At 49.0% G+C, this 22,147-nt stretch overlaps 1 protein-coding gene across 15 annotated transcripts in view; it reads right to left on the minus strand.

The window, feature by feature from the left end:
* Positions 1 to 22,147, minus strand: part of TNXB (tenascin XB) — a 743,838-nt gene that overhangs the window by 65,307 nt on the left and 656,384 nt on the right. For all 15 annotated transcript variants that reach the window (XM_086924531.1, XM_086924530.1, XM_086924535.1 and 12 more), the window contains 4 exons: positions 19,093 to 19,236; positions 17,081 to 17,211; positions 1,271 to 1,403; positions 765 to 916 (listed from right to left, as the gene is read on the minus strand). In XM_086924531.1, coding sequence (XP_086780657.1) covers positions 765 to 916; positions 1,271 to 1,403; positions 17,081 to 17,211; positions 19,093 to 19,236 — 560 coding nt within the window. The remainder of the gene's footprint in view (positions 1 to 764; positions 917 to 1,270; positions 1,404 to 17,080; positions 17,212 to 19,092; positions 19,237 to 22,147) is intronic.

The raw sequence follows: 22,147 nt of genomic DNA on the forward strand, positions 1-22,147 counted from the left end.
TCGAAGATGTTGTCCGGGTCGGGTGCCTGTCGCTGCATTTCTTGCCTGGTGGCATGTTGGTTCCGAATAGCTTTCTTGGATCGAAACTGTGCGCAGGCCGGACAGCTTTTCTCCTTATGGTCTGGGGAAAGGCACTTGTTGCATACTGAGTGCTTATCAGTATGTGGGAACTTGGAGTGGCATTGTGGGCACCTTTTAAACGGGCTTCTTTCCATCGACGGTCGGCTCCCGTGGCATCGAAAATGCCCAACGGCCCGCGTCAACGACCGCTTGGAGATGGAAGGCTGGATCGAGTAGAGGGGTACCGAGCGAGAACAATAGCGTCAAATCGAAGGCCTTTTGGCCTCAAGAAAAGTTTTGTTTTTGATTCCAAAGTTGTAGTATAGGAGTTTCCATCCGAACCCAATGGCGGAAAAAAACAATCTGAGGATGGAGATGATGCCCATGCGCACTGTAGTCCAGGGGAGGAGTCACCTATCTCGTGAAACTTCGAAGACTCTTCCAAGACAACAAGTGCAATCATCCGGACCCAACACTATGCGGCGATCTATGCACAAGATATGAATTCAGCAGCCCACATGCCTCGAACATTCAGCTATTTTATAGGGCTTTTCACCAGGACTACCCATGAGCTTGGGACAGACATACATTTTTGCACCCCCTATCATACCCTCTAACTTGTTCTTTCAAGCTGCATTGTGGTGACACATGCGTGTTATATCCACTATAAACACGTAAGCCCAAGCCAGTCTGTAAGAACTCACCATCCAGCCTCCTCCATCTGTATCCATATCGCAGAACACTTTGATTGGGTGGCTGCGGTCACCTTTGAGGTAGATTGTCACAGGCTGTGAGCGGATGGCCCCATTCAACCTCTCCTCTGCGCAGTCCCTGGGAAAAGGATACCTCAGCCGAGCTGTGACAGGAATAATAAACCGGTCAAATGACTATAGGGTTCATCAACGCCATATGTACCCCGCCCAGATGCATGACTGAGCAGAAAAAACAAAGGTAGCTTCCCCAAAAGTTGACATAAATCAATAAAAACACTTCTTAGAACCCAGGTAACCTTTCTTAATTTATTCTGTCTCTAAATTCATCCAGTGGGCAGCAGGAGTGCCACTGTTATTACAACCAATACAAACTCCTCCTTAACGTCCGCAAGGTCCAGTTTGTGGCGCCTGGAGCAATACAAGACGGAGCAACAGTGGTTGGTTTTCTGAGTGTTGGTCTAATGATATTAGTTGGTGCTTAGTGAAGCTTTACTTACCTGTAGTAAACACAGTACTGGTGGGTGCGGTTCTGACTTTGCCCCTCATGGCTTGTACCCGTGCTCGGTACTGGCTAGATGGGATGAGTTCACTTAGTGTGTAAGAATCTGCAGATGCTTCAAGCTGAATCTCCTGGACATAAAAATATAAAACAACTTGAAAAGGAGTCAACATCAGAATAAATGGGCTGGAGATGAGGTAAGTACGTAGGAGTGAAAGGCAGGGAAATTAAATGTGACCATAGAGAAGGAGGGGTACAGAAGGAGGTCATGGGGGTGGTTGAAGACGGAGAATAAAATGCGATTGTTAGTCACAGTGTGAGATAAGTAGAAAGAGATTATGGAGAATAAAATGCGATTGCTAGTCACAGTGTGAGATAAGTAGAAAGAGATTATGGTAAAGTGATCTGGTGAATAAACAGAATGAGGCACACACCTCGTGAATACATTTAGAAGATGGTGTGAGAAAGAGGACTGGAAGCGGGATAACAAGAGAATTTAGAGGAAATACATTGAGGGCACCCAGGAGATGAACCTTGTGATACTGAAGTTTCTCCACACACATGCAGGCAGCGCTTCAAGTCAGCCAAAGTATAGTATTAACACCAATAAAGCCACTAACAGAACACTTTTCAAGACAATCCAGCACTGCATCAACCCCACCTATGTCTAATTCCCATGAAAAGTGCAGTGCCATCAACTTCTTAGTGATCAAATACAGAAGATATGACAAAAGGCTACCAACGCTAAGTCTGCTTCCTCTCTTGCACCCACCTTTTCCTGCAGAATCCCGCAATGGAAAACTCATAAGCATTCTTAACTCCCTCAAAGGTTTTTCTTATGGAGGTTATAGCTTACCCTCGTTCTTCATCAACTCTTTCTGTGGGAATGCTCTCTCACCGCTTCTCACCATTGTGAATGCCTCCCTCACCCAAGGCAGAATAGGCAAGCCAGATCCACTCAATCCTAAAGAAACTGACTCAAGCCAACTACTGGCCCATCATTAACCTACCATTCATCAGCAATACTATTGAAAAAGCAGTCTATGTTCAGTTCCAAGATCACATCATTTCTAACCCTCTACTGTCCGACTATCAGTCTGACTTCAGATCATGCTGTAGTACGGAGACCGCTACATTACACTTGTTAGATGATGCCCTCTTGATCACAGATGAAAACAATCCCTGCCACCGGATATTGCTGAACTTCTGAGCTGCCTTTGACACAGTCAACCATCCCAACCTTGTGCACGACCTGGAGTCTCAAATGTGATTCGTTCAGATGGGCACCCCAAAAGATGCCGGTCACCTGTGGAGTCCCCTTGGAATCCACACTGTCTCCTGTCATCTTCAACTTCTACATGGAGCCGCTTGATGCTCTACTCACCGATAATAGCTTCAAGATTTAGCAATATGCAGATGATACCACAACTTTACTTTAAAGTCTCCTCTAATCAGACAATCAAAGCTTCAAACCCTGTCTGCACATCATCTATACCTGGATGTCCAGCACCTACCTGAAACTCAATCCAACAAAAACAGAATTCCTGTTATTTGCCAAGAACAACAAACACAAAACTGTACCAACCTGGCTCAGTGACATAAACATTGATGGATTTACACCCCAATTTTTACCAAATGGCAAGAAGTAATTTGGATTCGCCATGGACATTAACCTCACCCTCAAGGAACACATTACCCAAAATAAAAATAAAGATGCATTGGTACCAGCCTGTCTTTTAAAGATAGTCGGACTGTTTGTCCAGAAAGCAATATCAAAACTGCTGTTCAAGCCCTTGTACTCTTGCATCTGAGCCCTGCCCAGTGGCCTTCGAGACCCCATAGGGAAGCCAAGGGAAGCCATCACCAGCCAAAAGATACGCTGTTGTTAAAATTAAAACATTCCATAGTGCATTTCCTCAGCTTTCTGGAAGGGCGTTGGTTGGTAACAAGCGGTTAGATTATATGCATTCACCCAACCAAAACCACCATTATCCAGTATTATGGGTGTCTTTCATAGATTCACATGCCTGAATCATCCCCCGTCGTCGAGACGGGAGTCTCCGGTACATAGAAAAATAATGTCCTATAGACATACATATAGAAAAGTAGGCCTAAGGGCCTCGCCTTAGTAGCCTATCTATGTCCTTTTGTATAAAGATCCAAACTCCAGAAGGTAGCCAATCAGCTACCACCTCCCTCTAGAACCTTCCTGTCAGGAGCCTCAGTCTCTCAGATTTTCTACCGCACGTTGTGCTAGGGAGTCTCCACCTGACTTCTCCTCAGGTTTCCTAGTTTAATCTCTTTTCTTCTCAGAAATTGGATATTTCCTTCATAAATACACCATGGCTGATCAACAGAAGAAGGGTCTCTTCAGAGCTTGCTCTTCTTGTGGTAAGAAGAGGCTCCACGTTGATGATAAGCATGAAACCTGCTTATACTGTCTTTATCCAGACCATTCTCCTAAAGAGTGTAGAATTTGTAGAACATTCTCTACAAAAACACTAAAAGACAGAGAAGGCCGGCTGCTCCTCTGGTTGAACAGGCTGAAAACCAGAGACAACCTGGAGGCTTCAGTTTCATCTAAATTATCCTTGAAGAGGCCAAGGGTTGCTTCCCCTAGCCCTACAGACGTTCCTCCTAAAAAGACTGTCAAAATGTCTTCTGAGGCAAAATCTACAACGTCTGACAAGGAGGTTCCTGCCTTCAGGAAGTCTGCGCCGTCGTCGGCGTCGATTTCGTCGGCGTTTACCTCAGCGCTGAAGAAGTCTGTGTCTACAGTCTATGTTTCGACGACGACAGTGTCGACGACGATGGCGTCGTCAGCATTCTCATCGACGACGCCGACTACTCCATCGTCGACGGCGGGTAAGCCTGTGTCGTCGATTATCCTCATTGCAAAGCCCTCGACGAAGATCCAGTCGACGACGACGACATCAGCGTCGACGACGAAGCCAAAACCGTTGGCGCCGTCGACGAAGACACCCTTGTCGACCGGCGTGCCGTCGTCGAAGACTCCGACGACAGTGAAGACATCGTCGAGGATGAAGACATCATCGACGAGCGCACCATCAACGACTGTGCCGCCGACGAAGGTGCCGTCGACGAGGATACCGTCGACGAAAACACCATCGACGACGACGAAGACATTGTTGACAAGCACACCATCAACGACGGAACAGTCGACGAAGGTACCATCGACGAAAACATCATCAACGGCGATTGAAACTCAGTCGACGACGACACCGTCGACAATGCCATCGTCGACGCTATGGAAACAATCGGATTTGATTTCTCCGTCGTCAGCTGCCAGTCAGCCGCCCACGAAAAAAAGCACGAAACAACCAATAACCCCTGACTTAACGTCTCCAAGTAGGGTGCAGAAGTTACCCCCGTCACGTCTACTGCAGGACGAGGAATCAGACGAAGACCGGTATGGACAGGCCACCAGTCCATCAGATCTCATAGTAAAGTGCCAAAGCACCGATGAAGATGATGATGAGGTGGTTTATTCAGAAGAGACTGAACATTCGCATGTCCAGACGGAGGTCACACCTATGGTATGCCTTCCGTTGTCTATAGTTTCAGACTCACGGTTCTTGATCCAAGACTACAAGCAGCGCTTTCCTGAACCAACCACTGCTCCATCGATAGAAGCAAATCCAGCTACATCTGGACCGACACCATCCTCACGACCTAGACCATCACCTTTGGTGATCCGTCAGGAAAGAGAACCAGTGCACAATGTCCCGTCTTCTGACGAAGAAGTCGAAGAACCAGAAGAAGGAGAGGTTCGGGACGACCAGTCCGACCATAGGGATGATGAGGACTACATCGCTCCATCTCCGGCCACACCCAAACCCATTACCTCGGACTCACCGCCAGTGGACATTGGCGGATTTCACAATTTAGTGGAGAGAGCGGCCATGAGATTCCATATGACAATGGAATCCCATGAAACAGACTGCTTCCTATATGATTTTAAAGACCCGGTTAGGAAAACAACCAGATCTATTCCTATCATTGAGCACATATGGGAACAGGGAAAACAGCTGATGCAAACACCAGCCTCGGTCTCCGCAGTGGTACCACGGCTGGACAAGAAGTATAAGGCACCAACAACAGCACCAGCCTGCCTTACTGGGCATCCCAAGCCAGATTCTGTGGTTACCCAGGCAGCACAAAAGAACTCTAGGAATCCAGCATCTCCATTGTCAGCTCCACCGGACAAGGAGGGCAGGAAGCTTGACAGTATTGGCAAACGCTTTTCCGCCACGTCGGCCATGACTGTGAAAGTGGCTAATTCCATTGCGCTACTAGGCCGCTACAATAAGCAATTGTGGGAGTATATTGCCCCGTATCTGGCGGAACTACCAGAGAATTTGAAAGAGGAAGTTCAATCACTCCTTAAGGAGGGCCAAACATCGGCTGTAGATGTTGCAATGACCGGCTTCAGACAGCTAGTAGGGGCCGCGGTCTTGCGAAGGCAGGGGTGGCTTAAAGCTACATCCTTTCACCAGGAGGTTCAAACTAAGGTACTGGACATGCCCTATGACAGCCAGCACCTTTTTGGGGAGAAAATTGATGAGGCCCTACAAACGATCAAAAAAGATACGGACACGGCACGAGCGCTGGGCACATTGCAGTTTAAGAACCAGTCCTTTCGAGGGAGCAGGGGTAGAGGTCAATCCTCTTACAGAGGTTCTTATCAGAGCAAATCCTCATACTCCTATAACCAAGGCAGATCGCAATATCAACAGCGACAGAAGCAACAGGGTCGACAGACCTCATATGGAAGGTCCAACTACAGGGGAAAAAACCAAAGGAAAACCACTGGCGGACGCCAATGACTTTTTCCACCAGCCAGTCCGTCCACAATCTCATTTTTTCAAACTTTGAGGAAAACTGACACACTTCCTCGGCAATTGGAGAACAATTACAACAGATCGGTGGGTGCTTAAATTGATCCAATTCGGACATTCATTGGAATTCAATTCAATTCCCCCGACAACTCCTCCTCGCAAGCTTCAACACAGGCATTTACGATTACTCCTTCAAGAGGTCTCTTCAATGTTAAAGAAAGGAGCGATAGAGCGAGTACCAACAGCTCACAGAGGAAAGGGATTATATTCCCGCTTCTTTCTAATACAAAAGAAAGGGAAGAAATGGAGGCCCATCCTAGACCTCAGGGCACTCAACAATCAATCAATCAATCAATCACGTCATTTGTAAAGCGCGCTACTCACCCGGGAGGGTCTCAAGGCGCTGGGGGAGAGGGGTATGTCACTGCTCAAACAGCAAGGTCTTGAGCTGCTTCCTGAAGGAGAGATGGTCTTGGGTTCGTCGAAGGTGGGTGGGGAGGGAGTTCCAAGTCTTGGCTGCCAGGTAGGAGAAGGATCTTCCTCCGGCGGTGGCTCTGCGGATGCCTGGTACGGTGGCGAGGGCGTGGCTGGTCGATCGTAGCTGGCAAGTGGGCGTGTAAAAGGTCATGCGGTCGTGGAGGTACTTGGGGCCCAGGTCGTGGAGAGCCTTGTGAGCGTGGGTGAGGAGTCTGAACGTGATTCTCTTGCTGACGGGGAGCCAGTGCAGGTCTCTCAGGTGTCCGGTGATGTGGCTGTGTCGGGCGATGTCCAGGATGAGTCGTGCGGAGGCATTCTGGATACGTTGGAGTCTTTTTTGAAGCTTGGCTGTGGTTCCGGCGTAGAGGGTGTTCCCGTAGTCCAGTCGGCTGGTGACGAGTGTCTGGGTGACCGTCTTCCTGGTTTCAGTGGGGATCCATCTGAAGATCTTGCGGAGCATGCGCAGGGTGTTGAAGCACGAAGATGAGATGGCGTTGGCTTGTCTGGTCATCGACAGGGAGGAGTCCAGGATGAAGCCCAGGTTGCGTGCATGGTCCGTAGGTTTGGGAGCGGTGTCCAGGGCCGGGGGCCACCAGGAGTTGTCCCAGGCGGAGGGTGATGATCCCAAGATGAGGACTTCCGTCTTGTCTGAGTTCAGTTAAAGGCGGCTGTTCCTCATCCAGTCGGCGATGTTTTTCATCCCTTTGTGTAGGTTGGCTCTGGCGGTGGTGGGGTCGTTGGTGAGGGAGAGGATCAGCTGGGTGTCGTCGGCGTAGGAGATGATGTTGAGGTTGTGTTGGCGTGCGATGGCTGCGAGGGGGCTCATGTAGACGTTGAAGAGGGTTGGAATGAGTGAAGATCCTTGTGGTACGCCGCAGATGACTTCGGTGGCCTCGGATCTGAACGGAGGGAGGCGGACTCTCTGGGTTCTTCCGGCGAGGAACGAGATGATTCACTCCAGTGCTTTCTCTCGGATTCCGATATTGCTGAGGCGCTTCACTAGGGTGTGGTGGCAGACAGTGTTGAACGCCGCAGAGAGGTCCAGGAGGATGAGGACCGCTGTTTCCCCGTTGTCGATCAGGGTTCTGATGTCGTCGGTGGCTGCGATTAGGGCGGTCTCGGTGCTGTGGTTGGCCCGAATCCCGGACTGCGAGGGGTCGAGGGTTCCGTTCGTCTCAAGGAAGGCGGCAAGCTGTCTGTTGACGGTCTTCTCGATGACTTTGGCCGGAAAAGGAAGGAGCGAGATGGGACGGTATTTCTTGAGGTCGGTGGGGTCCGCCGTTGGTTTCTTCAGGAGGGCGGTCAGCTCGGCGTGCTTCCAGCTCTCCGGGAAGGTGGTGTTGTGGAAGGAGGAGTTGATGATGTCTCCGAGATGGGGTGCGATGATGGCGTCGGCTTTGTTGAAGACGTGGTGTGGGCATGGGTCGGTTGGTGATCCGGAGTGGATGGAGTTCATCGTGCGGGTGGTGTCTTCGGTGCTGATCGGGGTCCAGTTGCAGAGGGTGGTGGTGGCGGGCGTTGGTTCGGTGGTAGGGTGCGTGGTCTGTGCGTCGAAGCTGTTGTGTATGTCGGCGATCTTGCGGTGGAAGAACGAGCGAGTGAGTTGCAGAGGTCTTGCGAGCGGGTGATGTCGTTGTTTCCGGCGCTGGGGTTGGAGAACTCTTTTACGATGCTGAAGAGTTCCTTGCTGTCATGGGTTTTGTTGTCCAGTCGTTCTTTGAGTGCCGTCTTCTTGGTGGCGCGGATCAGTTGATGGTGTTTGCGGGTGGCGTGCTTGAGGGCGGTCCTGTTGTCTGTGGTCTGGTCGAGCCGCCAGGCTTTCTCCAGGGTGTGGCAGTTCTTCTTGGATTCCTTGAGTTCGTCGGTGAACCAGGGGGTTTTCTTGCTGCCGGGTCTGCTGGGAGGGTTCTTTAGTGGTGCGAGGTCATCTGCGCTGGCGGTCAGCCACTTGGTGAGGTTGCTGGCTGCTTCGTTGGGGTCCGTTGTGCTGGTGGGAGTGTTCTGGCTGAGGGAGGCGGTGAGCTGCTCGGCGGTGATCTTGCTCCAGCTTCGGCGGGGAACCTGTTGCGGGTGGTGGTGGGTCGTAGTTTTTCTGAAGCTGAAGTGGACGCAGCTGTGGTCGGTCCAGTGGAGTCCGGTGGCGTGGCTGAAGGAGATGTGCTTGCTGGATGAGAAGACGGGGTCAAGCGTGTGGCCGGCGTAGTGGTTGGGGGTGTTCACCAGTTGCTTGAGTCCGAGGTTGGCGAGGTTGTCCAGCAGGGCGGTGGTGTTTCTGTCGTTGTTGTTCTCCAGGTGGAAGTTGGGGCCCATAGGAGGATGTAGTCGGCGGAGGGAAGGGCGTGTGGGCTGATGAAGTCTGCGATGTCTTCGCTGAATTGTGTGCGTGGTCCCGGTGGTCTGTAGATGAGGGTGCCTCGGAGGGTGGTCTTGGGGTCAGTGTGTATCTGGAAGTGCAGGTGTTCGGCGGCGGTGAAGCTTTCGGCGGAGTTAGTCGAGATGCGGATGGTGTTCTTGTGTACGATGGCGATGCCTCCTCCCATCTGGTTGACGCGATCCTTCCGGGTGATCTTGTATCCGTCCGGGATCACTGTTGCGATGTCGGGCGCTGAGGAGGCGTTCATCCAGGTTTCGGTGAGGAAGGCGACGTCCGGTGCTGTTGCGTCGAGCAGGTCCCAGAGTTCCACGGCGTGCCTGTGGACGGAGCGGGTGTTGAGCAGGATGCACTTCAGGTGGTTGCTGCTGGTGCTCCACTTGCCGGGGGTGGTGCAGGTCCCTTAGCTGGTGAATCGGCAGGCTTGGCAGGCGAAGGGTCCGTGGGTACTTTTCGGGGTGGCTCGGTAGCAGGCCGGGTACCGGCCGGGGTTGAGTGCGTTGAGAGTGGCGGCGTCGTAGGTCTGTCGGGTAGTCTTGCATCAGCGGTGGGGGCCAGGCGCGGACGGGCGCAGACGGGCTTGCCTTTGGCGTGCCTTCGACGCACAATCGGCGCTCCCGCTGCGCGTATGCATGGGCGTCATAAGAAGGAGCCGGGAGGGAGGAGCAGCTGGGTGGCAGGAGCAGGGCGGCGAATGGGCAGGAGGGGGGCGGGGCCACAGGGAGGCAGCGGCGGGAAAGGAGGGCAGGGGGCGGCTCAGCGGCGGCTGGGTCGCCCTGTGGAAACGAAAACGAGAAAAAACGAAGGCAGCAAAGAAGGGGAAACAAGGGCACAGCAGAAGGAAAGCGAAGGCAGCAAAGAAGGCAAAACGAGGGCACAGCAGAAGAAAAAACGAGGCAGCAAAGAAGGCAAAACGAGGGCACAGCAGAAGAAAAAAAACGAGGCAGCAAAGAAGGCAAAACGAGGGCACAGCAGGCAAACAAGGCAAGTGAGGCAGTAGCAGGGGTGTGTGGGGGCGACCTCGCCTGGTTACAGGCTCAGCGGTCACATTCTTGAAGAGTCAATCGTTCCGTATGGTGACTATCCAGGAGATCTTGGGGTCACTCCAGTTGGGCCTCCAGTTTTTATGAGAAACTGGAAAAAGATTGATTTGATTGAGTTGCAGAATGCACTACAGCTATCTCCCCCAGTTTTGGGTGATGATATGGAGGCAAATGCTTTGGAAGCCCACACTTGGTTAGAAAGAGCAGTGGACATCTGCCTGCCCTTTACCAGGTGTACAGGGAATGTTCATCGGCCTCCGGCCCCCTGGTACACGGAAGAACTAAAACTTGAAAAAACTAAGTGCAAGGGTCTCGAGAGAAAATGGCGCAAGCATTATGACTCTCAGTCAAAGGAACTTTACCGTAAGGCCAGAAACCTCTATCATGGGGCCTGCTCTAGAGCTAAGGCTCTCTTTGTAACTAAGACCATCGACATGGCTGCTAACAAAGCTCGGACCCTCTTCAACACAGTGAAGAACTTAGCCGGAGCAAATTCCTCGGCGGTTGCACGCCCCCTCACCTCGAAAAAATGCCAAGACCTTGCCACATATTTTGTGGAAAAGATCGACACCATTATAGCAAATATAATTCCCTCGGTGGGGGTGGATAGGGAAGTTCTTCCCTTAGATAGCCCTCCAGGAAATCGGCTGGATGCCTGGCCATGTATTTCTGGGGACACCTTAAAATCTCTGGCCACCTCTATTAAATCAGGTTCTCCGTGTGATCCCCTTCCTATTAATATCATGTGCCAATTGGATGATGGTGCTCTAGGAACTATTGCCGAGACACTAAATGCCTCCATCCGTTTGGCAACTGTTCCGGCGTCCTGGAAGCACGCAATGGTCAGCCCTCTGCTGAAAAAGCCATCTGCTGATCCAGAGGTCCTTGCAAACTATCGGCCGATATCTTTGCTACCTGCCTTCTCGAAAATTTTGGAGAAGCATATCCATGGGGCGCTATCATCGCACGCGGAGAGTAACAACCTGCTCCATTTCTCCCAATCGGGCTTTAGGGCGGGTCATTCAACGGAATCCGCCCTCCTGGGAGTTACGGAGAAAATCAGGGCACTATTAGACGACGGGCAAACGGTGGCTCTCGTCCTGCTTGATCTGAGTGCGGCCTTCGACACCATCTCGCATAACAGACTGCTTGCCAGGCTGAGCGTGGATGGTGTCGGAGGGACCGCATTGGGCTGGATCAGATCCTATCTGAGCGACCGGACTTTCCAGATCTCGTCCTCACACGCACAGTCGGACATTTTTCGGTCACCGCATGGCGTGCCCCAGGGCTCAATTTTAAGCCCACTATTCTTTAACCTTTACCTCCGCCCCCTCGCTGATCTAGCAGAGCGAGTAGGTCTGGAACTCATGACCTACGCGGATGACTCACAGATTATCTTTTCCCTTACTAATTCAGAGTCTTCATCCCCTTCAGTCCTGAAACTTGGTCTCCAGGAGGTCTTCAGCTGGATGTCAGCTAACCAGCTGAAGCTTAATGGGGAGAAGACAGAGATTCTTCTCCTGGGGAAAAATCGTGAGTTATGGCAAGATAGACATTGGCCGCCATCTATGGGTGTTTTCCCTAGTCCGGCTACCCAGGTTAGAAATCTTGGGGTGTGTATCGATGATTCTCTGTCCATGAAGCAGCAGGCCAACAAAGTGGCTGGCACTTGTTTTACCATCATTAAATGGCTGCGGAAGATCATCTGGATGCTTCCTGTGGATACCCAGAAGACCGTAGTCAACGCGCTAATAACATCTAGGCTTGACTACGGTAACATTCTCTATCTGGGCTCCAATTTAGCCGTAGTCAGACGACTACAATTGGTCCAGAACTCCGCAGCCAGGCTGTTATGTAAGATCCCTAGGACAGCAAGGATTTCGAAGCACCTTAGAGACCTACACTGGTTGAAAGTTGAAAATCGGGTCCGGTTTAAGGCCTTGACCATTATGTTCAAGATCAGGGCAGGAACCGCACCACGGTACCTGCAGAATTTGGTCAGGCCCCATGTTCCTGTACGGAATCTTCGTTCCTTAAATGGAGCAACTTTCGTGGTTCCCAGATTCAAACTGGCCCGAATGGGAGGTAAATCTTTCTCCCACCTGGGACCAGCTCTTTGGAACTCTCTCCCTTTAGCTTTGCGCAAAGAGGGAAATTTTGCCAGTTTCAAGAAAAAAGTCAAAACCTGGCTGTTTAATAAATAATTGTGTTTACTAGTGGTTTGTTGATCTGTGACAGTATTTTGCCTTTCAGTATCTTTTTCTCGTAGCCATGGCGCCGGGAAACCCTTTGTGGGTATCTGCGCGCACTATAAGTGTAAAAAATAAAATAAAATAAATAAATAAATAAGGAGACTTTATGACGTCTTTAGACCTGCAAGACGCATATTACCACAACCCTATTCACAACGGCCACAGAGATTCCTCAGATTCGCAGTGGCAGGTCAGCACTATCAATTCTGTGTCCTCCCATTCGGCCTCAAGTCGGCACCCCAGATTTTCACCAAGTGCCTCTCCCCAGTGGCAGCCTTCTTACGACAGCAGGGACACCAAGTCTTCCCATACCTGGACGACTGGCTGGTAAAAGGACCATCTATAAAAGGCGCAGCCAAGTCCTCCAGCGCCTGTCTCAATCTTTTCCAGCAACTAGGTCTCACGCTCAATCACGAGAAGTCAACCTTACAGCCCTCCCGAGTTCTTACCTTTCTCGGGGTGACATTGGATACGGAATGTTCAAAAGCATTCCCGTCTCAGGAAAGGAAGCACAAGCTTATCACTCTTGCCACAGCAGTGGCCTCGAGAAAAACTTTGCTGGTCTGTACTTTCAAGTCCCTCCTGGGGATGATGTCCTATTCCTGCTTATTCCACACTGTCGGCTCAGAATGTGCCCTCTGCAGGAGGCCTTGTCCAGGCAATGGACTCAAAGCACAGGCTTTTTTGAGGATTGCATTGTGATAACTCAGCAAATGATCAAGGCCTTGCTCTGGTGGAGGTCGCCCAAAAACCTCTCGCAAGGGCTACCATTCCTGCTGCCTGCAGCTCCACACGTGATAACTACGGATGCCTCCCTAGAGGGTTGGGGAGCGGTCCTTCAAGAGTTGCAGATCAGCGGCAAGTGGACGGACCAGGAAAAGCAGCTCCATATCAACCTCCTAGAGCTGAGGGCAGTTTTTCTATCTCTGCAGGCTTTCCTACTGCGCATCAAGAACTCCCCAGTGCTTGTCAGGATCGACAACACTACGACAATGCACTACTTGAACAAACAGGGAGGAACGCGTTCACTCACACTATCTCGCGAATCGCAGAAAATCTGGAACTGGCTTGTGCACCACAGTATCACACTGTCAGCGTAGTATGTCCCAGGCAAGGACAACGTCATAGCAGATGCTCTAAGCAGACAGAGATCGCTGTCCCACGAATGGGAGCTAAAACAAAACGTGCTGGATCACATCTTTTCGGAATGGGGAAGACCGCAGATCGACCTTTTTGCCACCTGGGAGAACGCCAAATGCCGCAACTTCGCAAGCTGGCATCCCCAATTGCGGTCCCTCGGAAATGCATTTTCCATCGCATGGCGCAACGTGTTTGCATACGCATTTCCGCCATTTCCCCTGATACCAAGAGTCCTCCGAAAAATGAAGACAAAGAACTGCACCCTGATTCTGATTGCCCGTTCTGGCCGAGGCAGCATTAGTTCACGGGCCTCCATCGCCTCTCAGTCCAACCGCCAATCCGTCTGGGCCAACATCTGTCCCTGCTCACGATGTCTAATGGCCAGGTACAGCACCTGAATCTGAAATCTCTCAGATTATCGGCTTGGCTCCTGAGTACCGAGAGTTCTGCCAACTAGACATTCCGCAGGAGTGCAAAGATGTCCTCGCGAAAGCAAGAGCAGAGAGCACAAACAAGACCTATTCTTTAAAATGGAAACGCTTGTGCATTTGGTGTAAGGACAAAGATCTACATCCCTTTCAGGCTACTCCGGAGCAGTTACTACCATATCTGCTACACCTGGCACAGGCGGGACTTGCGCATGCCTCTATCAGAGTACATTTGGCATCAATTTCTCGCTTTACAAGAACTTCAAAAGGTCCCTCTCTCTGGTCACATAGGTTAATAAAACAATTCCTTAAGGGGCTTTACAGATCCTTTCCTCGCCCACGGAAAGTTCCACCAACATGCCATCTCAATGTGGTCCTCAACCAATTGTTGAAACACCCTTTCGAGCCCATTCACAGGGCAGATGTCAAATACATCTCCTGGAAGACGGCCCTTCTATTGGCCCTGACCTCAGCAAGAAGGGTCAGCGAACTACAGGCTCTTTCCATACAAATTCAAATTCAAATTCAAAAATAGCTTTATTCGGTATTTTGACAAAAAACCATAAAAGCATACAAAGTACAAACATAGACAGACTAAATAACCTTTCTCATTAAAAAACTTCTTACAAAAATACATATCATGAGGCCAGAACAGATGAAGTTCCTTAAAATGTATAAAAATTTCAAAAATTCATTGAAAGACTCTTGGAATTCATACAGACTCCTGTATTACGTATTATCTGATGTGGTAAGGTACAATATAATACGATTTTACAATTTTTGTTTATCCATGAAGTCCTAACCATACAAAATCCCTTCATGCAGTTCAAGGAAGACAGAGTGGTTTTAAGAACTAATCCTCGATTTATTCCTAAGGTCCCGTAGGACTTCCATTTAAATGAACCTCTAGTCCTCCGATCATTCTTCCCAAATCCCAGCACTGCAGCTGAAAAATCCCTGCACTCTTTGGACCTGAAGAGGTGTCTTAAATTTTACCTCGACAAGACAAAACATTTTAGGAAAACGAACCAGCTTTTCATCGCTTTCAGTAGACCTAGAAAAGGCATGCCGCTTCCCAAGCAAAGTATTTCACGATGGATATCTTCGGCAATTGCCTTTTGCCACGACAAAGCCGGACGACCGTTACACTCCAAAGTAAGATCTCATTCTACAAGAGATGTGTCCACATCGGCAGCGCTCTTTGCTGGGGTGCCAATATTGGACATTTGCAGGGCAGCGACCTGGAAGTCGCCGCATACCTTCACCAGGCACTACTGCCTGGATACGGAACTGATGCAGGATGCAGCAGTGGGCCAGGCTGTGCTTCGCCATCTATTCCAGTGAGGTGTGCCTTCCTCCTTCCCGCCATCTTTCGCTGGTATGCACATTTATTTACTTATTTCTTGTTACTTGCTGATGGCTCTTAGTCGCATGATATGTATTATCTCAGACTGCTGTATGCTGTTCCATCAGAAATGTGCATAATGTATTGCTTGCTACTCTGATTCAGGCATGTGAATCTATGAAAGACACCCATAATACTGGATAAAAAATGCGTTAATTACCTGTAACTGCAGTTATATCTAGTATTGGTGTCTTTCATAGATTCACATGCAACCCTCCCGCCTCCCCTGGAAGGACTCACTTCTTTCTCTAACAAGTATTACGCCTACCTAGCTCGGTGCGTACGAAAATCTGAGAGACAGGCTCCTGACAAGAAGGTTCTAGAGGGAGGTGGTAGCTGATTGGCTACCTTCTGGAGTTTGGTCCTTTTTACAAAAGGACATAGATAGGCTACTAAGGTGAGGCCCTTAGGCCTACTTTTCTATATGTATGTCTATAGGACATTATTTTTCTGTATACCGGGGACTCCCGTCTCAACGACAGGGAATGATTCAGGCATGTGAATCTATGAAAGACACCAATACTGGATAACTGCAGTTACAGGTAAGTAACGCATTTCTTATAGAGCAGAAATTCTGTCTGGCAGATTGAAAATGTTTATTCCTGTAGCCCTAATCAGCACAGCCTCCTAATCATGCAAAATGTGGCCAGGAGGGGTAGAGGTAAAAAGACGTGCCCCTCACTACATTCAGCTGTTCCCGGAGTCTGGGAGTGGCGGCACTAGCCACTCTTCTTTATAGGTACGTTTGCACTATAGGGAACACCCCAGGCTTGCAGATCCATGTAATCTGATGGACAAATTTGTAAGAAATATTAAACATCTACAGTCATAGAAACTAGCCTAGTGGCAGGGTCTCAGAAAACGTTCCCTCTGAGTGCGCACTTTCTTCTTTGTATGCTGTGATCAGACAGCATACCAGATGTAAAGGCTTCTGTCTGAGGTTTGGGAAGAGTTCATCCATAAGGGTCTTTTGTATGAATTTGGCCAGAGAGGAAGTATGGTGGTTAATCATAAACCTGTAATTTATCACCCAAGTTTTAAAATGAAGCCTCTTGAAGAGCACAGCAGAGAGTATGAAGTCACAACTCTCACACCTACACTTACCATGCCCCCTTGGAAAGCCTTTTGAATAGGGCTGGATTGGAATCTAAGATGAACCCTGTCCAAGTATTCAGACCAACCCCACACGCTGCAGGAAACGGTGTGTATAATCGTCTGTGGGGAAAAATTATGTGATGGCAACCCTTCCTCCCCTCAAACCAGTCCGTTAGCCTGCAGCCCACTGTAAAATTGACAGAGTGCGAAAATGGCACGTCCAGGCCTTCTTCTGAACCATTTCCCTAATGACCAGTTAGTATTATTTTAAACCTGATAGTAAAGCTGTTTACTGCCTTTTAACTTAAGTTGCCTTTAAAAGTGATTTTTAATACTAGGGGTAATTTTAGTGAATAATGTTGTGCTCAACATTTTATTTTCGAAAAAAGTATGTTTTGTTATGCTAAACTGTTTCGAGCCCAGGCCTTCAGAGCATATGCCCTTCAGTTCACTAACTTGACCAAAGTTGAGCCAATAGAAATTAGATATTCTATTTTTAGCCCTTCTAACCAGCTTTAACAGAATAACAAGATTGCCAGAGAGCTCAAGCACTGCAGGAACTTCTATCCTTCTCTTACAATTACAGAACGTGAGTAATAGAGAGTTAGCTTAGTGGGTACAGACGCATCAGTGAATGGATTATCACTTTCTTGTCGGTCTTAAACATTGACTGGAAGACCATTAAGGCGTTGTGTTAGGTTTGCAGAGTATTTTATTATTATTTCAGATTACACATACCTTTGTTTCCCCTGATGGCGCCTCATAGGTCAAGACATAGCCTGTGGGCACTGCCTTCGGTGGTGTCCAGGAGAGCACTGCACTTCGGGGGGATACTCGGCTGGCAGTCAGATCTCGGGGGGCATCGGCACCTGTAGGGCGCCACAGAAAGCACTTGAACATGTTACAGGAGCCCTCTGTTAGCTTTCAGTAACCCTGTGTTCATTCTTCCAGGTTATAAATACTTGCACAGGGATATTGGCATGTCACCTAGATCTGAACTATGAATGTACTTCACAGGAGGTAAGCAACCCTTTCTCCTTGTAATTAGCTAACAGTATGCTTTATTATACATAAATACATATTATCAATGATCTATGTAAAGACAGTAAGTTAAAGTTTGTACATCGTTTAAAAACTTGAAATTCAATATATTGTATCATGTACCTGCATAACTGAGAATGGTGCTGGATAAGAGGGTGAAGCGACGCTGGAAATACTATAAAAATCAGGGCACACACCTTATGATCTGAGGTTCAGTGTTTCTAGATACTCTGGTTTTAGAAATTGCTTTGTAGCTCAAGAAGATGGGCACGGTCTTGCCTAACCTCTTGAAAACAGGACTGGTGCCTACTTCTGAAGTAGAGAACATATATATGTTGTGATCCTCTGAGACTAAATCCTAATAATGCATTAAGATGGACACCTGACATTAACTGTAGGCCGTGGAGGCCTACAGTTAATGTCACCTTACCTTTACGGTAAAGTGACTTTTTGTCTTATTTACGTATAATTCGGACATCTGGGACAGCATGAAAATTAGGGAGGTGACCAAACCTAGTATGCATCTCTGTCAAAACAACTCATCTACCTCCCTCTCTTGACTTGGAGTTTATCTACGTCAGCGCACAGTATTTCAACATATATCCAAAAAGTTATTCGCTGGGATTGGGCTATGGTCTCATTTAATTGCCAGCCACTTGTTAATTAGGTCCCTCTTGAAATTACTTACGAGTTCAAGCAGCCCAGTTCTAACAGAGTCTATTGACTGTCCCTCTCACTTAGCACTCGCTTAGCACTCTACTTATTCTCGTGAAATGTTCATTAAATGTGCCTCATGGAATATGAAGGGCAGAAACAATCCTATCAAAAGACACAAAATACTCACCCAATTCAAAGAACTCTAATCTAGAATCACCTGTATCCAAGAATCGGAATAGCTAATCTTAATCTTGTAAATTCAAAATATTGGAGGAACTGGGTTGAGGAATAAAAGCTGAAGGGGGAAAATAGACTAGTAACCCTAATTCACAAAATCCTCAGCACAATAGCCTGTCTCACAAAGCTGACAAGTATTGCAGGTGAGTCAGAGCTACCATCTCAGACAGTGGCATGTATACAACCTGATTAACCTGTTTTCCCCTAGCACATGTTGCGAACACTTATGGACTGAAATTTCACAACCCCTTCTAAACCAAAGCTCTAGTGCAAACATTGGGGCAGTAATGCTATTGGACCATGCAACAACATTCATGTTCATGAGGCATTTAACGTGGTATATCCCATTTGCCTCAACGTTCCCCTTTTTTTTATAATACGGAAAAGTGTAGAACGTTTCATTCTTAGAATATGTTTATTCTTAGACCAGAGGAAACTTGAAAGGTGAACAAACTAAAGCAATCTTTGTTACAGATCAATTATTTCCACTATTATTGTGCAAAATGCATTATAATGTATGTAGATCATTATGTAGTTTATGAAGATTGTTTGGTAAGCTTAGAAAGCACTGGAACATTACATTGTTTTTCTTCCTTTGATCATCTTAAAGCGTGCATACTCAGGTGGCAGATTCTGAGTTTGTGCCATGATGGTAAACCTTAGAAACAAAATAAAGCATAAAATAAAGCTCATTAGGAAATCTGAGATGCATGCACTAAAGTGTTATGGCTATTGAGGCTGTCTTTGGGAGAAAATCCAGTTTTGAACGCTCTGGTCAGATACTGCTACAACTTAAGTCTTCTGACTGGACTTACTGGTGGTGAACGTGGTAATGGCAGGAGAGCTGTGATTAGACCCCTTGGTGCTGTGGATCGTGGCTGTGTACTCTGTGTCAATATTCAGGCCTCTGAGTTGCAGCTCAGCTGTGTTTCCAGAAAGGATTTTGGTGACTTCTGGGACTAAATAATACAACATTGAAAAATAAGGTGAATTCTAACAAGTTTCCATATATGTTTAGACATCTCTGAAATTAACATGGTGCGGTAGCCCTGACCTAGCCAAGGGCTGAAACAACAAAACTATTTTCACATATGCAACACAACCTACGGCGCCAGGCAGTATTTCCTCCATGTGCCTGTACTCATTTCACCTTAATACTTAACAATAGAGAGGCAAATGAATTTCTATGGCAGGACTGGAGGCTTCAGATTAGGCTTTTCTCTCTTCGGTTTATTACAAATACATAGCTCCAGCAGCCTTTTCCCAAAGATACAAACACATGGAAAACTCTATTTCCCATGAACATAGGGGAAAAATAGAAAGAAACAAAAGTCCATCAGAGGTCAGCCAATCCTGTGAGAGGACGTCCCATAACTTCCCCCGCGGACGCTCTATCCTCCCCTGTCTTCGCTGCTCCAGCAGCTTTCAGATGAGTGCCTTTTTCTTTCCTCATATGTGGCAGATATTTGGAGATATATTACTGTTTTGATACTGTCATTGACGATTTTTGTTAAATTTGCTTTGGGGTAGTGTTGCGGCGCATTTCCGTTATTGCTGCAGTGTTTGAACGGCCGCGGGAGCATTCGTGCACTCCTACGCGGCCGCGAACGTTCTGTCAGGCTCTCGGTGCGGTGCGGCCTCCCGCCACCAGGCGACCCTGCGCCTGTTGCCTCTGCGTGATGACGGTGCGTCTACCCCGCGCAGCAGCTAGTCGTCTGTTTCCGCTTCCTTAGCTTCGTAGAGCGGTTCAGTCAGACTCGCTGCAGCCCCGGGGGAAGATTATTATCACGTTTGGGCATTGTACAATTGAGAGAGCCCCTACCTGGAGCCAGAACACCCGTGCTGCGGGTAAGACTGAATACTGTAGTGTGGGACCGGCCCAGGCAGGTGTTACCCTCGGAATTAGGAGGGCGAGGTGTTGGGTCCCACGGCCTTGCAGGCTATTCAGGGATAAGTCCTGTGCAATTTAGAGGGACACCCCCTATATATACACACCCCCTGTGTTACTGTTTGGGTGCTTTGGTGGTGACCTCATGGAGTATGAGGACTATTATGAGGAGGAGAAGGAGGAGATCATGTACCTACCTATAGATGACCATTTCTGCAAGGACATGGACTCCTCCATCCTCAAGGCGGTCTCCCAGGTGGTTGAGCCTTTGGAGAAGAAGACTGAAAAGCTGCAGGCGCAAGGCCTGTTACCCCTCACTCAGAGGGAAGACCTGTTGGGGCCGAAGACTTTCCTACCTCCGGGCCAATTATCCCCTAGTGTATCAGACCCTAAGCGTAATTGTTCTGATGAGGCAGGGGTGGACACAGACGCTTTTGCGTGCCTTAAGAAGGCATTTATGGAGGCTAAAGCCTCCTCCCTTCCCAGCAAGGCAGAAGAGGTCCTGGTGGAACCCTCTGGTGCCCCTGACGACGCCACTACTCTGGACCCAGATGAGTCCCCCCAGACCTCTGACGGTGACAGAGGCGGAGCGGCCATCCCGCCCGTCGAACCCTGCCCCTGTGACGTCCCCGGACCCCAGTACTGATATGCTCAATCCGGATGACTTGTTGCACCCGCGGTCCTCACATTGGACTCCAGCCCCCAAGGTGGCAGCCTACATTGCATCTAGACTTCATAAGCTCCTGGACCAGGAGGTGCGGAGTTGACTACGCGCGGAGTGCCTGCGGCCTATCTTAGAGGGTGTGGACATGGTTCCTATAGTAACCAGCGAGGTAAGTCTTCAGGAGTTGCTGGAGGTGAAGTTGGGAGGCAGACTTCAGTTTTTTCTTCACAACTGTTCTTTGCTCACCTCCAACGCTTGGGTTTTACAATCCATCAGAGGGTTTCAATTAGAGTATGCCGACCTGCGAGCTCAGCCGGTTCGCTCCCAAACCCCTCATGTTCATGCGGGAACAAGGGTAACTTATTGACAGGGAGTTTTTGGAGTTAGTTCGCAAGGGAGCTGTTACACCGTCCTCTCTTCATCCCAAGGGTTTCTCAGCAACATCTTCTTGGTGGAAAAGCAGGACGGAGGCTACAGCCCCGTAATGAATCTGCAAGAGTCCAATGGGTGGCTCATTTACCGCCATTTCAAAATGGAGGGTATCCCCCTCCTGCGGGACCTATTACAGCCACGGGATAGGTTGGTCTGCCTGGACCTCAAGGATGCTTACCTGACGGCCCGATTTTTGCCCCTCACAGACGTTTTCTGCAGTTTCAGTGGGGTTCTCAGATCTTCGAGTTCACCTCCCTTCCTTTCGGACTGTCTTCCGCTCCGTGGTGTTTCACCAAGGTGATGAAACCTGTGGTGGAACATCTCCGATCGGAAGGAGTCCGACTGATCATTTATCTGGACGACATACTCATTATGAGTCAGTGTCCACAAAGCCTGGTGGCTCAACTGCAGCGAGCCGTGTCCCTTTTGGAATCCCTTGGCTTTGTCATCAACGGGACCAAGTCGGATCTAACCCCTTCTCAGAGAATGCAGTTTCTGGGTTTCATGTTGGACTCGGTCAAGGAAACCTTGTCTCTATCCCCTCGAAAGTTGGCCAAGATCAGACACGAGCTGAAATGCACGCTATCGCAAATCACAATTTCCCTGCGCCATCTGGCCAGGGTGATAGGGCTCCTTTTGGCATTGATTCAGGCCATTTTTCCGGGGCCCCAGCATTACAGGGCCCTTCAGCGCCTCGAAGTGTATAATTTGCGCATATGTCTCACCTATTCCCAGATCGTGCCCCTCTCCGAGGAGGCGAAGACGGAATTGCGACGGTGGATGCCTGGACGCCTGGAACGGCTGGGCGATTTTCGGCTCACAACCAGACCTGGTGATAGAGTTGGATGCCAGCGGGTCTGGTTGGGGTGCCCGTTGCGGATAAGTG

This window comes from Lissotriton vulgaris, chromosome 5 (genome assembly GCF_964263255.1).
Source record: "Lissotriton vulgaris chromosome 5, aLisVul1.2, whole genome shotgun sequence".
In the NCBI taxonomy this organism is placed as follows: Eukaryota; Metazoa; Chordata; class Amphibia; order Caudata; family Salamandridae; genus Lissotriton; species Lissotriton vulgaris.